The sequence below is a fragment of the Amphiprion ocellaris genome, chromosome 12, assembly GCF_022539595.1.
Source record: "Amphiprion ocellaris isolate individual 3 ecotype Okinawa chromosome 12, ASM2253959v1, whole genome shotgun sequence".
Taxonomy (NCBI): Eukaryota; Metazoa; Chordata; class Actinopteri; family Pomacentridae; genus Amphiprion; species Amphiprion ocellaris.
The window spans coordinates 720,840-735,886 of NC_072777.1; the positions used below are offsets into that span (position 1 = coordinate 720,840).

Consider the following 15,047-nt stretch of genomic DNA (forward strand, 5'->3'; position numbering starts at 1 on the left):
CCATTTTTATTATTTTGAACCATTTTGAACAAATCTTCAATCATTTATGATCAAGTTTAAATAATTTAGAAAACATTTTTAGTAATTTTGGACATTTGTTTGTTGTTTAGGACAAATTCTGAACTTTTGCTCCAGCAGTTTGAGCTGATCAACAGTTTCTGTCCACAACAAGACAATCAATGCTTTCTTCTTGGACGTAGAGATGATCCCAGCAGGAACTGAAGATGTCTCAGTAAAGACAGCAGGTTGGATCAGTGTCTTACCTTTCCATACTTCTGAGCGTAGGAACCCGTGAGCAGAGAATGGAAGACGATAATGGTTTCATCCAGATCCCACACAAACACCCTCTGAAGGAAAAAAAAACACAAGTTATTTCATACAGAAACACAAACGGACCGAGGTGTCTCCATCAGCCTCCAGGTCCTTCTCTGGACAACTTTATAGACACATTCTTTCCATTTTGGACGATGTGGAACAACTGTTTGGAGACATTTTCGACATGTTGTTGTCCATTTGGAGACATTTTGACTCATTTCAGAGACATTTTGACTCATTCTGGAGAAGTTTGGAGTCATTCTTTTTAGGTTCAGTAAAGAGCGTAGGAAGGTAAAGTGTTTTCAATGAGCATCTTTTCATTTTCATTAGATTTTAAACATTATGTATGAATTTAGAAACACGGTAGACAAAGTATTGTCATTTTGGACATGTTTTTATTTATTTGGAAAAATTTGGAGTCAATTGGAACGAGTTTCAGGTCATTTTGGACAATTTTAAGTCAATGAAGTCAAAGTTTAAATAAATTAACAAATTTAATCGCACCCTCCTCAGTTCCCTCATTTCTGGTAACTCTGATGAACACTCCAGCCCACTAGGTGGCGGTAATGAACCTAAAGTCTGTTTGTAGCCATGAAGAAGAAGCACAGAAAGTACTGAGTGAAGTCAGGCGCTGGTGAACAGTGAAGGAAGACGAGATTGAGCTTGTTGAACAGAAAGTTTCCTTTTAAAAATCTTCCTGATGGCAGCTTGGATAAAAGCCTGGTTGTGTGCAAATTGTACAACAAAGAGTTTTCTGATCACTGCGTCACTTCAAGCCGACGGTATCACCTCAATGTAAAACATGTTGCTGTTAGCACCAGAGCTAACGTTAGCTACGAGTCATGCTAACGGTGTAGCCATCCCATAATAGACCACTTTTCTAGACAGTGCTTGAGTTTACAGAAAGTCTTAAAATGTTGAATAAAATCGCTATAATTGCACTTAGATTTGCAGTAATCTGTGAATGTAGCAGACAGATGAAAAATGCAGATAAATAGAAATGAAACATTTTTGTGGTTTAAGTTTTTACTCCATTGAGGCTCTGCCTCCTTGGAGGAGGAATAACCTAAACAACAAAAATATCTCTTTTAATAACTTCATTATAAACTTTTTGTTTATAAAAAATTACATAAATAAAAATTGATATTCCTATAAAAAGAACCATCAAAATGACAGCATTATCAGACCCAGAAATGATGAAAACAGAATGAATCTCTGGATTTTCAACTTTCTGAAGCTCTTTGAACTACTTATGCTGATTTTATGTGTCATACAGTGGAAAAAACAACTAAATTCAGGCTTTAAATCAACCTCACTTTATTCTATATGTCCCATTTAATTTTTTTTATAAATTTTAAACACATATATGTCTATTCATTGATTCAACTGTCAACCACAATTTTATTTGAAGTGAAAAACTTAAATTATTGTGTCAAATATTGCTATTTGACAAAACTGCAATTAATTGCAATTAATTACAAAGCCTGCAATTAATTAGATTAATTTAAAAAATTGTGTCCCACCACAGATTTTTCATCATTTTGGTCGAATTTGGAGGCTTTTTCTGGAAGTTTCTGTCATTTTAGACACATTTTGGGTGATTCTGGACAAATTCTAAATTGTTCAGGACAAGCTTCCAGTCGTTTTTGGAAACCTCAGTAATTTTCGACACGTTTTTGACTCGTTTCAGTCGGACTGTAAACACAGAGGTTTTACTGTAACGTCCTGAGAACATTCCAAATCCTGAACGGTGATGCTAACTAATTCCAGGTCTTTCCTGGTCCTCCTACCTCCAGGTCGCTGTCCGGCGGAGGGGACGGGTTGTTCTTGCGGCCCCGGCCCCTGGACTTGGAGCCTCCACCCCGGCAGGCTCGGTCCTCCAGCTCCTTGATGGGCGTGGACGGACTCTGGACCGTGTCAAAGTCTCCTGCAGCACAAACAGCACATTTCATCTAAACTTTAGCGCTGCAGGAGGAACCATAAGTCAGAGCGTACGGTAATAAGACGTCTGCTTTAATAATTCAGCTTGATTGACAGCAGAGAAAAGCAGCGCTGACTGAGGTGGACAGAGCCGTAAATCACCGTCAGTAATCTGATGCTTTGCTCTGAGATACTGGATGGATAACTGCTCAGTAACCAGAACCAGACATCTCAATCAGACAGAGAGCCACAAGAACTCTGGAACCCACGGCAGAACCAAGGAGAACACAGGAATGATCAGCTTTAATCAGCCTCCAGAGGTAAAACCAAAATAAACCTAAGAACAAAGAGGCAGAAACACCCAATAGAAAGCTGGAGGAACTTTTCCTTTCTTTGTCTGAAATCAAAACATTCTGGGAATATTTCCAGAGTTCTATAGAGGTGGGTCCAGATTGATCATTTAATGGACTTTTTCCATCATTTCTGAGCCTCAGAACTTCATCAGTCCAGCAGACAGAACCATGACATTTAGGAGGAGAAACACATCTGAGTTCTGGGAAAAACTGACTCCAGATCAGTTGGAATCCATCCAGGTGTCTCAGTCTGAACACTGAATCTGGTTTCTGATCAGCAGGATTATTTTCTAGAACTTTTTGACTATTTTCATGTCATTCTGAACATTTTATGAGTAAGTCTGAACAAGTTTTTGTCATTTTAAACAAATTTTAGATCAGTTTGGAGAAATCCTGAATCATTTTTTACCAATTTTAGGTATTTTGAGCACATTTTAAGTAATTGTGGACTTTTTGTGTCATGTTGGTCAATGTTTTGGGCATTTTTGAGTCAGATTTTGAATCTTTTTGGACAAAGTTGGCCACCATGTTTATATTTAACCATCTGTGATCATCAGTATTATGGGATGTATCCTAGTGTGAACAGTTTAGAGTCCTAGAAACAATCATTGGTTCCTGGATGTGTTTCTGGTTTCTGATAATTCACCAGAGAAAACTTTAAAAAGCTAATTTTGGGTAAATTTTAAGGCTCCTATCAGCATGTTGGTAGGTGGTTGGTTAGAACTACTAGAGATGATGGAAGAAGAAACCAGGACCATCTGGAGACACCACTGAGTCTGACTATTAGGACTATACGTTAGGGAACCGTAGAGTAAAGCCTTGATCTGTTTACTTAGACGGATCTTTACTGCTGATATTTGAACTGATAGTTTTCAGATTTTCAGGTTAAAGAAAAAGGAAAAGTGAAAAAGTCATGGAGAGGAAAAGCAACAGGAAGAATGATGATCTGCTTTAATCAGCCTCCAGAGCTGGAGCCAAAACAAACAGAACAAAAACAAGAACAAAGAACAGAAACAGAACGTGAAGCTGGGTTCTGTTCTCACTCCTTTAGTTTCTCTCTTTGTCTATAAAAGTGTAAAATTCAATCAGAGTCTCTGAGCTTCATGTAAACACTTTGATCCTCCAATCAGACAACACCATGCAGGGAACCACAGTCAGAACAAAAGGAAAGGTTCTCCACTGTGACAAGAACCATTTTTATATCCACATAGATCCTTTGGGAATGAAGTTCTTTGAAAATACTCCAAAGATGGCTCAGAAAACCATCAGAAAATTAGAAACGGCCCCAAGAACCTTTACAAAAACAAGTTCCTGTTTAACTCAGTTCTTGGTGCCTCAAAGAACCTTTAAAAGGAGTTCCTTTGGGCTATAAATCACATCCCCAAAGAACCTTAGCAAAAACAAGTTCCTGTTCAACTCAGTTCATGAAAGAACCTCTTCAGGTGCCTCTGAAAACATTAAAATGGTTCCTTTGGGCTATAAGAGACCAAAAAACTGAAGTTAAAATAAGTTCCTGAAAAACTCCTTCAAAAGTGCCTCAAAGTACCTTTAAAGAATGGTTCCTTTAGGCACCAAAATCTGTGCTCCAAAAAACTTCAGTAAAATGAACTCTTCAAAGAACCATTTCTGTAAAGACCTCTTGTCTCCCCGCCTCCCTACCTCCACCTCTATCCCTCTACCCCTCTACCTCTATCCCTCTACCCCTCTACCCCTCCACCTCTATCCCTCTACCCCTCTACCTCTACCCCTCTACCTCTATCCCTCTACCCCTCTACCTCTATCCCTCTACCCCTCCACCTCTATCCCTCTACCCCTCTACCTCTACCCCTCTACCTCTATCCCTCTACCCCTCTACCTCTACCTCTCTACCTCTATCCCTCTACCTCCACCTCTATCCCTCTACCTCTATCCCTCTACCCCTCTACCTCTACCCCTCCACCTCTATCCCTCTACCCCTCTATCTCTACCCCTCTATCTCTATCCCTCTACCTCCACCTCTATCCCTCTACCTCTATCCCTCTACCCCTCTACCTCTACCCCTCCACCTCTATCCCTCTACCCCTCCACCTCTATCCCTCTACCCCTCTACCCCTCTACCTCTACCCCTCTACCTCTATCCCTCTACCCCTCTACCTCTACCCCTCTACCTCTATCCCTCTACCCCTCTATCTCTACCCCTCTATCTCTATCCCTCTACCTCCACCTCTATCCCTCTACCCCTCCACCTCTATCCCTCTACCCCTCTACCTCTATCCCTCTACCCCTCTACCTCTATCCCTCTACCCCTCTACCTCTATCCCTCTACCCCTCTACCTCTACCCCTCTACCCCTCCACCTCTATCCCTCTACCCCTCTACCTCTATCCCTCTACCCCTCTACCTCTACCCCTCTACCTCTATCCCTCTACCCCTCTATCTCTACCCCTCTATCTCTATCCCTCTACCTCCACCTCTATCCCTCTACCTCTACCCCTCCACCTCTATCCCTCTACCCCTCCACCTCTATCCCTCTACCTCTATCCCTCTACCCCTCTACCTCTATCCCTCTACCCCTCTACCTCTATCCCTCTACCCCTCTACCTCTATCCCTCTACCCCTCTACCTCTATCCCTCTACCTCCACCTCTATCCCTCTACCTCTACCCCTCTACCTCTATCCCTCTACCTCTATCCCTTTACCTCTATCCCTCTATCTCTATCCCTCTATCCCTCTATCTCTACCCCTCTATCTCTATCCCTCTACCTCCACCTCTATCCCTCTACCTCTATCTCTATTCCTCTACCCCTCTACCTCTATCCCTCTACCCCTCCACCTCTACCCCTCTACCTCTATCCCTCTACCCCTCTACCTCTATCCCTCTATCTCTATCCCTCTACCCCTCTACCTCTATTCCTCTACCCCTCTACCTCTATCCCTCTACCCCTCTACCTCTACCCCTCTACCTCTATCCCTCTACCCCTCTACCTCTATCCCTCTATCTCTATCCCTCTACCTCCACCTCTATCTCTATCTCTCTACCTCTTCTGTCCCTCTCAACCCGTCCAGCCAGCAGCAGATGGTTCCCCCACATTAGAGCCGGGTTCTGCTTAAGGTTTTTTTCCCTGTTAAAAGGGTGTTTTCCTGCCACTGTCTCCTTAGGGCTGCTCTGGGGGTTCAGGCATATGGGTTCTGTAAAGCATCTCGAGACAATTTGACTGTAATTGGCGCTATATAAATAAAATTGAATTGAATTGAATTTAAAGAACCCCAATGTTGCCTCAAAGAACCATCAAGAAATGGTTCTTCTAGAAACCATAAATGGAGATTCAAAGAGCAAAAACACATTCTTTTAGAACCATTTTTTAAAACTGTCTCAGAGAATCGTCAGAAAAGGTTCCTTTGGGGATCATATATGGAGCTCCAAAGAACTTTAACAAAAATAGTTTCTTTAAAGAACTATTTTTAGAACAATCTGTAAATAAACCCAAACATTTCGTGTCAAGAAATGGTTCCAATAGAGAACATAAACAGTTCTCCAAAGCACCCTAATAAAAATATGTTCCTTAAAGAACCATTTCATTGAACAGTGCTTCCCCAAAGTCGCCTCAAAGAACCAACAAAAAAATGGTTCCTTTAGGTGCCATTAATGCCACTCCAAAGAACTGTAGACAAAGTAAGTTCTTTGAGGAACCGTTTCCAGATGGTTCTTTGTTGGTCCACCTGGTTCTACCTTGATAAAAGGACTTGATAATCATTTAAGTGTTTTTTAAGCAGAAAAGTATGAATCTGCAGCATTTCTGGGTTCCTTCCATTAGAATACATCTAATATTTTGGGTTCTGGACTGCTGGTCGGGCAGAACATCATGTTCTAAGACGCCAGTTTGGGATTCAGTGAATCTTAGACGAACATTTCTCCGTTTTCTGATGTTTTATCCAGAACAAAAGAAAGATTTCAAGCTGCCAAAGAACCAAAGCACCCCAATAAACGTGAAGAACCTTTGGAGAACCACAGAATGAAGAACCATCCTCTAAATAAAGACGTTCTAAAGAACCATTTAGGAACCGTTATTTTTCTGAGATCCTGGCTGCAGGTGGCTGTGGAACATCTACCGTTTGGTATTTATTTATGGAACCACAACGTTTCTTTAGATCTTACTGAAGTTCTGGTTCTGGTTCTGGTTCCGTCACTAACCTGGGTGGAGCTCGGCGGCCTGTCCAGTCATGACGGGGCTGGGGTCCTGCAGCTGGTAGGCGGTTGTGGAACCGGTTCCATCCACGCTGTTGGAGGTCATGTAGGTTCCGTAGGTAGAGGCGGAGTAATACTGGGCGTACTGGTTTTGGCCGAAAGTGCTGTAGGAGGGATAGTCCTGCAGAGAGAACGGCAAGCAGAACATTGAGATGTTTCGGTTCTGTGAAAAGGTCTGGGACATGTTTACAAGGTTCCCTCTCATTTCTGGGATGTTTTATCTCCTTTGTTCCGTCTTTTATATCTGTGGAACAATCAGAGCCGTGTGCTGCAGGGTTTTACATCCGTAAAACCCTGATGGGATGGATGGGATGGATGTTTTTACGAGGTGGCGCTCTAAAGCTGTCACTGCGTCCATCTCTGGTCCTCATAAACCAGGAGCTGGACTCACTTTGTTCCCACAGATACAGCTGCTTTATTCTGGTCTATCACTGAGGACAGGGGTGTCCAACATGTGGCCCGCGGGCCAAAAGTGGTCCTCCAGAGGGTCCAGTCCGGCCCTCAAAGTGTAAAAATTCCAGAGAAGACATTAACTGCAGATTGTAAATTAGTAAAACTATGAATTTATAATAATTTCTAGACCATGACAAGTTGTTTTGACCAGAAAGTAAAATACATTTGTCTCACGTTTTTGTTGTATTTTTCTCGTTTTTGTTGCTTTGTGTTTCCTTCTTGCGTCATTCGTCCACTTTTTTGTCACTTTGTAATGTTTCTGTCAAATTTTTTAATCTCTTTGTGTTTTGTTTCTTGTCGTTCGTCTCATTTTTTGAGATTTTGTGTCTCGTTTTGTAAAGTTTTGTCTTGTTTTGTTGTCTTTTGGCTTTTTCCGTCTGAATTTTGTCATGTTTTGTCTTTTTTTCTCGTTTTTGTCACCTTGTGTTTCCTTTTTGTCTCACTTGTGTTTTGTCATTTTTTGTTTCGCTTTTTTTGTTGTTTTGTGTCGTTTTTGTCATTTTGTGTCTTTTTTCATCTTGCTTGTGTTGTTTGTGTACTTTTTTGTTAGTTTCTCACTTTTGTCATTTCTTGTCTCATTTAGTTGTTTGTGTCCATTTTTTGTCGCTTTGTAACTTTTTTGTCTAATTTTTTGTCTCTTTCTTTGTCGTTTCATGTCGTTTGCCTAATCTTTTTTCATTTTGTGTCTCGTTTTTTAAATATTTTGCCTTTTGTCTTATTTTTCTCTTTTTTGTCTGACTTTTGTCATTTGTCTCATGTTTTTGTCGTTTTGTTTCTTGATTTTGTCATTTTGTGTTTCCTATTTGTCTCGCTTGTTTTGTTCGTCTATTTATTTGTCCTTTTGTTTCTCGCTTTTGTCATTTTTTTGTCATTTTGTGTCTCATTTTTGTAATATTTTGTCTTGTTTTTGTTGTTTTCTGTCTTTTTTGTCTCTTTTTGTGGTGTTGTTCCTCCAGTAAATCCTCTCTGGTTCAGTTCCAGATGACTGAATGTTGTGCTCCTTTGTCGACACTCTGTGATCTGGAAGTTGTAATGTGGAAATGATAAACTGAGGCTGAATGTTTTTGAAACTGAACTTATTTTTCTTTATAAATTTCAGGTTGTTCATGATGTTTAGTAAAAAGATAATTCCTTAAATGTGAACATTCGGAACCATGAGGAGTTGTGGTTATTTCTAGGTTATTCTGCTGTGGTTTTACTGGTTGTACTGGTCTGGATCACTGGAGATCAGACTGGACTGGATGTGGAACCTGGACTAAGATGAGCGTGACTCTCCTGACTTAGGAGAACATTAGGAGAACCTTCCCATTGGGCTGCATTTATTTCTAAACCATTGCCACCATTTAAACCCAACAGTGAGTGACACAGACCAGCTTCAGTCCCCACAGAGCGACTGTTGAACCAGATTTATTTCCTCACAACATGACTAATACAACTCAAACACTCTCTGTAAATCCAGCCTCTGGTTCCAAACCTGGATGTTCTTCCTGTAAACAGCCACATCTATCACAGCCAGACACTCAAATCCCCTCTAAGCATTTTACTTCCACAATACAATCCATCATGTGGACGTGGAGAAATATCCTGAACAGAACACTCCTTCACGGAGACTAATTGTGTGTTTGGGGTTTTATTTCTGAGAGCTGCATGGGAACGGCTGTGGAAACACTTCTGCTCTCAAAAACGACTGATCGGAGCCAGAAAAAGACTGAAAATGGATTTTACTGGACCAGAGACGTGTTAGCATGGTCTGATCTGGAGGAAAACATCTGAAGAAGAAGCCTGCAAACACAACGATCTGTGTTCTCTAGATGTTCGACAGGTGTTCTACAGGTGTTCTACAGGTGTTCTAGTGGATCCGTTGGTGGATCTGCTCTTATCACTGCTTCCACCATGAGAGAAGTTCTACATCAACAGCTTCCAGGATTATGTTCTATTCATGTCAGTATAAAATACAAAAAGATGTGAAATCACCACAAAAACCTGTGAAACATCCACTAAAAGATACAAAACCATGATAATAAGACTCAAAACCACAGTGAAAAGATACAGAACCACCACTAAAACAAGCAAAATCACCACTAATACATGGAACACCACGATGAAAAGACACAAATCACAACAAAAAGACGCAAAATCTACACAAAAAGATTTGAAATAACCACAAAAAATGTAAAACCACCAAAAAAAAACACAAAATCAACACAAAGCTGTGCAAACAATACTAGAAGCTGTGAAATGTCCACAAAGACACAAATTACCACGAAAAGATGGAAAACCACAATAAAAAGAGACAAAACCAGCACAAATAGATGCAAAATTACAACAAAAAGACTGAAAATAAGCATAAAAAGATGCGTAATAGCCATAAAAAGACGTAAAATAACCATAAAAATACGTGAAATAACCATAAAAAGACACAAAACCACCAGATATGTAAAATCATGAGCTGATAAAGAGTCATTCAGATCTCTGTGGAACATTTAGTTCATCTACAGGAAATCTGATGATTATTAATTAATGTCTGACTGAATATAAATCTGTGTAAGGCTGGTAGTTTTATATATTATATTTATTATTTTACAGTGTATATATATATATATTATTATATTACCTGCTGTGTGGCGGCGTAGTTGGCTGGTAGTTTTATATATTATATTTATTATTTTACAGTGTATATATATTATTATACTACCTGCTGTGTGACGGTGTAGTTGGCTGGTAGTTTTATATATTATATTTATTATTTTACAGTGTATATATATATATTATTATATTACCTGCTGTGTGGCGGCGTAGTTGGCTGGTAGTTTTATATATTATATTTATTATTTTACAGTGTATATATATTATTATACTACCTGCTGTGTGGCGGTGTAGTTGGCTGGTAGTTTTATATATTATATTTATTATTTTACAGTGTATATATATTATTATACTACCTGCTGTGTGGCGGTGTAGTTGGCTGGTAGTTTTATATATTATATTTATTATTTTACAGTGTATATATATTATTATACTACCTGCTGTGTGGCGGTGTAGTTGGCTGGTAGTTTTATATATTATATTTATTATTTTACAGTGTATATATATTATTATACTACCTGCTGTGTGGCGGTGTAGTTGGCTGGTAGTTTTATATATTATATTTAATATTTTACAGTGTATATATATTATTATACTACCTGCTGTGTGGCGGTGTAGTTGGCTGGTAGTTTTATATATTATATTTATTATTTTACAGTGTATATATATTATTATACTACCTGCTGTGTGGCGGTGTAGTTGGCTGGTAGTTTTATATATTATATTTATTATTTTACAGTGTATATATATTATTATACTACCTGCTGTGTGGCGGTGTAGTTGGCTGGTAGTTTTATATATTATATTTATTATTTTACAGTGTATATATATTATTATACTACCTGCTGTGTGGCGGTGTAGTTGGCTGGTAGTTTTATATATTATATTTATTATTTTACAGTGTATATATATTATTATACTACCTGCTGTGTGGCGGTGTAGTTGGCTGGTAGTTTTATATATTATATTTAATATTTTACAGTGTATATATATTATTATACTACCTGCTGTGTGGCGGTGTAGTTGGCTGGTAGTTTTATATATTATATTTAATATTTTACAGTGTATATATATTATTATACTACCTGCTGTGTGGCGGTGTAGTTGGCAGGGTTGGACACTGAGTTGTTGGAGGCGTAGAGGCCTGAAGATGGAGTGAAAGTGGAACCTGAGAACAGACGGAACCTTTCAGGGTTATTCAGGATTTAAAATGATGACAGTACTTTTCCTGCGCTGTGATTGGCTGCTGGGGAGCTGACCTGGCATCTGATAGGGTGAGTAGGCCGTCTGTCCAGGTTGAGGTGTGGTGAATCCAGGACTGTAGCTGAGTCCAGTCTGGAGAGGAGACTGACTCTGGGTCAGTCCTCCTTCTGTTTTAATACCAGGAAGCATCACGCCCAGGTCTAAGGAAAAAATACATAAAATATTATATTATATAGATTATATATACATAACTATAGCATCACACCCAGATCTGAAATAAACATTAAAATATAGAGATTAGATATTATAAATATTAGATACATAACTACAGCATGACACCTAGACCTGAAATAAACATTAAAATATAGAGATTATATATTATAAATATTAGATACATAACTACAGCATGACACCTAGACCTGAAATAAACATTAAAATATAGAGATTATATATTATAAATATTAGATACATAACTACAGCATCACACCTAGACCTGAAATAAACATTAAAATATGGAGATTATATATTATTACATATTATATATAACTATAGCATCACATGCAGACCTGAGGAAGAAATACATCATATATATTATTTATACATAAATACAGCATCACATCCAGATCTAAGGGGAAAATACATAAAATATTATATTTGTTAAGAACTCCAATAAACATGAAGAACTTTCAAAGAACCAGATAAAATAGGTGAAGAACCATCTCCTACATATAGAGGTTCTTCAGCTGCTTCTTTGAAGAACCAGAGAACCTTCTGAAGAACCATTTAGGAACCATTATTGTTCTGACATCTGCTGTCTGTGGAACATCTGAACTGTGGTATTTATGGATCCACAGTATAAAATCTGATGCTTCTTTGCATCTTTATAGTTCTAAAGGTGTTCCAGGAGCTCTGGGAGAAGATCCTTACTGCACCAGGAGAACCTTTAACCAGGATGAAGGCCAGATTTAAATCAGTTTATAATTATTAGAACAGTCTCTAAAGTCTGGTAGAACCTTTAACATGAACCGGAAGTCACCACACTGAAGGAAAAACTAAAAGCAGAACATGAGCTCTTTAAGAGACACATTTTAGAACTTCTAAGAACATGTTTGTTTTGTTTGCTAATCATGGAACCACAACAACAAACAAACTAAAACCAACAGCGAAACATTTCATTATTTAGATTAGTAACGACACAACCCCATCTGGTCGGTTCCCTTCATTAGTGTTTACACATATTAAGACCAAGAACCTCTACAGATGTAATCTAAATGTTCTCTACAGATACAAAGGTTCTCTGCAGATATAAAGGTTCTCTGCAGATATAAAGGTTCTCTGCAGATATAAAGGTTCTCAACAGATATAGAGGTTCTCTACAGATAGAAAGGTTCTCTACAGATATAGAGGTTCTCTACAGATATAGAGGTTCTGGTACCATAGGAGGACAGTCCGTATGCCTGGCCGCTCTGAGAATACGCCGTGTAGACGCTGGACTGCTGCATACTGCTGAACTGAGGCTGGCCGGCGTAGGACGGCATCGGAGGGGCGGCCGGTGTGGACAGGATGTGGGGGTAAGGTCTGGAGAGGACAGGTGGGGAGGACAGGTGAGTAACTCTGCAGGTAAAATGTGGACAACCAGTGCAGGGCTCAGACTCACTTGGAGGGGTAGAGAGGAGGAGAGTACTGGTGGGCTGATCGAGGACTGTAACCACTGGTGGTGATGACTGGAACCAGGAGGAACCAACAGGAAGAACCAGGAACCAGTAGGAACCACCAGGAACATCCAGGGACCAGCAGGAACCAGTAGGAAGAACCAGGGACCAGCAGGAACCAGCAGGAGCATCCAGGAACCGGCATGAACCAACAGGAACCAGCAGGAACAACCATGAACCAGTAGGAACCAGCAGGAACCAGCAAGTAGGAACATCCAAGAACCAACAGAAACCAGAAAGAACCAACCACAAGAACCAGGAACCAGCAGGGAGAACCAGGAATCAGCCGGAACATCCAGGAACCAGTAGGAAGAACCAAGAACAAAAGGAACCAACAGGTTAGAGGTGAGTTTGTTCTTCATCCATCAGCCAATAATGAATTAATGCATGATTTTTAAAATTCTTCTCCTAAAACGTTTCCGCTTTTTCTAATAAATGTTTTTCTTTTCTGTTGCATCATGACATCACTGTTTTCACCTCCTCTCATTGGTTGACTACAGTACTGTTAGCTTAGCTTAGTATAAAGAGCTGCTAACTGAGGCTAACGGTTCAAAGGGAAAGCAATCATCAACTTTTTGGTCATTTTCATCACCATTTTGGACTTTTTTTTATTAATGCTGGACCAGTTTCACATCATCCTGGATGAACTTCTGTTATTCTGGACACAGTTTGAATCATTTTCAACCATTTTTGACTCATTCTGGAGACATTTTTATCCATTCTGGGAGATTTTCAGTCATTTTTGACACATCTTCAGTGATTGTGGACAATTCTGTCATTTTGTACAAATTCTGAGTCACTTCCAACAAATTTCGAGTCCTTTTGGTCAAACTCTCCAGAGTCAGTTATTGTCTCTCCCAGTCTTCTGTCTGAGCAGCAGAACCTCTTGAGCTGATCCGAACACAGAACCTGAAGCTTTTAGACTGGAGAGGAGCTCCAACAGAACCAAAGAGGAGTCAGAGCTCAGCAGAGAGGAACCTCCAGAATCTGATCTGAGAGTCTGATGATGGACCTGAAGCTCAGAACATCTGAGGACTGACAGGTGAAGGTCTGAAGGTTGTTCCTACCTGAACCTGCGTACGTGTCCAGCGCCGTGTCGCCCGTCGTCGTCACGGATTCGCTGCTGTTCATCGGCTCCATTTTCACTTTAAGAGGCAGAAAGAACCAGAGTTAGAGTGGAACCAGCAGAAGAACCTCCAACAAAGAACACCTGAAGACCAAAGTCCATGCAGCTGGAGAACATAATGCTGATGCAGGGTTCCTGGACGCCACCTTTAGTTCTCTGAGGTTCTTTAAACTCAGGATTATAAAAACCACAAACTGGTTCTGTTTATCAATCAGGAGGTGACCGGTGGAACCCTGCAGGAGAACAAGCAGAACACAGCAAACCAAAGCCAACCAGATCACAGAGAACACAGCAGAACCTCAGAACCCAGCTGGTTCCATCACACTCATGCACCTCTGTACCATAGTCCTTGGAGGCGGCGCCGGGGGGCGGGCTGCTGCAGCCCAGCAGCCAATCAGCCGTGTTTAGAACGGTCATGCTCTCACCTGGGGGCGAAGTGGAGGCAGGTGAGGACTGACGGCCAATCAGACACCTCAGAGAGGACGACTGGTCCATCTCAGATCAGAAATCATTCATCATAATAAACATATCTGAGAAGGTTCAGCTTCATGGATGAAACACTTTCAGGTCAAACATGATTCTAAAAACCACCAGCAGGTTTATCCTCACATTTAATCTGAGGCTGTTTGAAAAAACAACATCTTGGAAAGGTCAGAAATGACACAAGGACCACAAGAACGTCTTCAGGAACCTCCACCTCTCATCCTGCTGTTTCTCTACAACCTCTAGTTTCTGTCCTCTAAAATTCATCATTTTACTCCACCAAGGGACACGACGGAGTTATATGACGGTTGCTGTTGGTACGTCCGTCCGTCCGTCCGTTTGTCTGTTTGTCCCTCCATCTGTCTGTCCATCTGTCCGTCCATCTGTTTGTCTTTCCGTTTGTCTGTCCGTCTGTCCCTCTGTCCCTCTGTCTGTCCATCGATTTGTCTCTCCGTCCGTCTGTTTGTCTTTCCATCTGTCCCTCCGTCTGTCTGCCCGTCCATCTGTTTGTCCCTCCGTCCATCCGTCTCTCCACCTGTCTGTCCATCCATCTGTCTTCTCTGGACTTCTCTTATAGGGTTCTAAAGACATTGGACATTTTCAGGAACCTACCAGAGACATCCAGTAGAACATTCCTGTTGTTTCTCTTAACAACATCCAGTTTTCTTTCCT

General features: G+C 40.4%; 1 protein-coding gene across 11 annotated transcripts in view; it reads right to left on the minus strand.

Annotated features, from left to right (window-relative positions):
- eya4 (EYA transcriptional coactivator and phosphatase 4) overlaps positions 1-15,047 on the minus strand; it is a 76,790-nt gene that overhangs the window by 20,970 nt on the left and 40,773 nt on the right. For 9 of the 11 annotated variants that reach the window (XR_008603481.1, XR_008603486.1, XR_008603480.1 and 6 more), the window contains 9 exons: positions 14,234-14,317; positions 13,834-13,911; positions 12,712-12,778; positions 12,490-12,632; positions 11,111-11,254; positions 10,937-11,019; positions 6,759-6,933; positions 2,106-2,242; positions 264-347 (listed from right to left, as the gene is read on the minus strand). Coding sequence is in view for 3 of the 11 variants with exons in the window: in XM_055015815.1 (XP_054871790.1) it covers positions 264-347; positions 2,106-2,242; positions 6,759-6,933; positions 10,937-11,019; positions 11,111-11,254; positions 12,490-12,632; positions 12,712-12,778; positions 13,834-13,911; positions 14,234-14,317 (995 nt within the window). In the remaining 8 variants the exon portion in view is untranslated. The remainder of the gene's footprint in view (positions 1-263; positions 348-2,105; positions 2,243-6,758; positions 6,934-10,936; positions 11,020-11,110; positions 11,255-12,489; positions 12,633-12,711; positions 12,779-13,833; positions 13,912-14,233; positions 14,318-15,047) is intronic. The other 2 variants (XR_008603482.1, XM_055015816.1) reach the window with 1 other exon arrangement.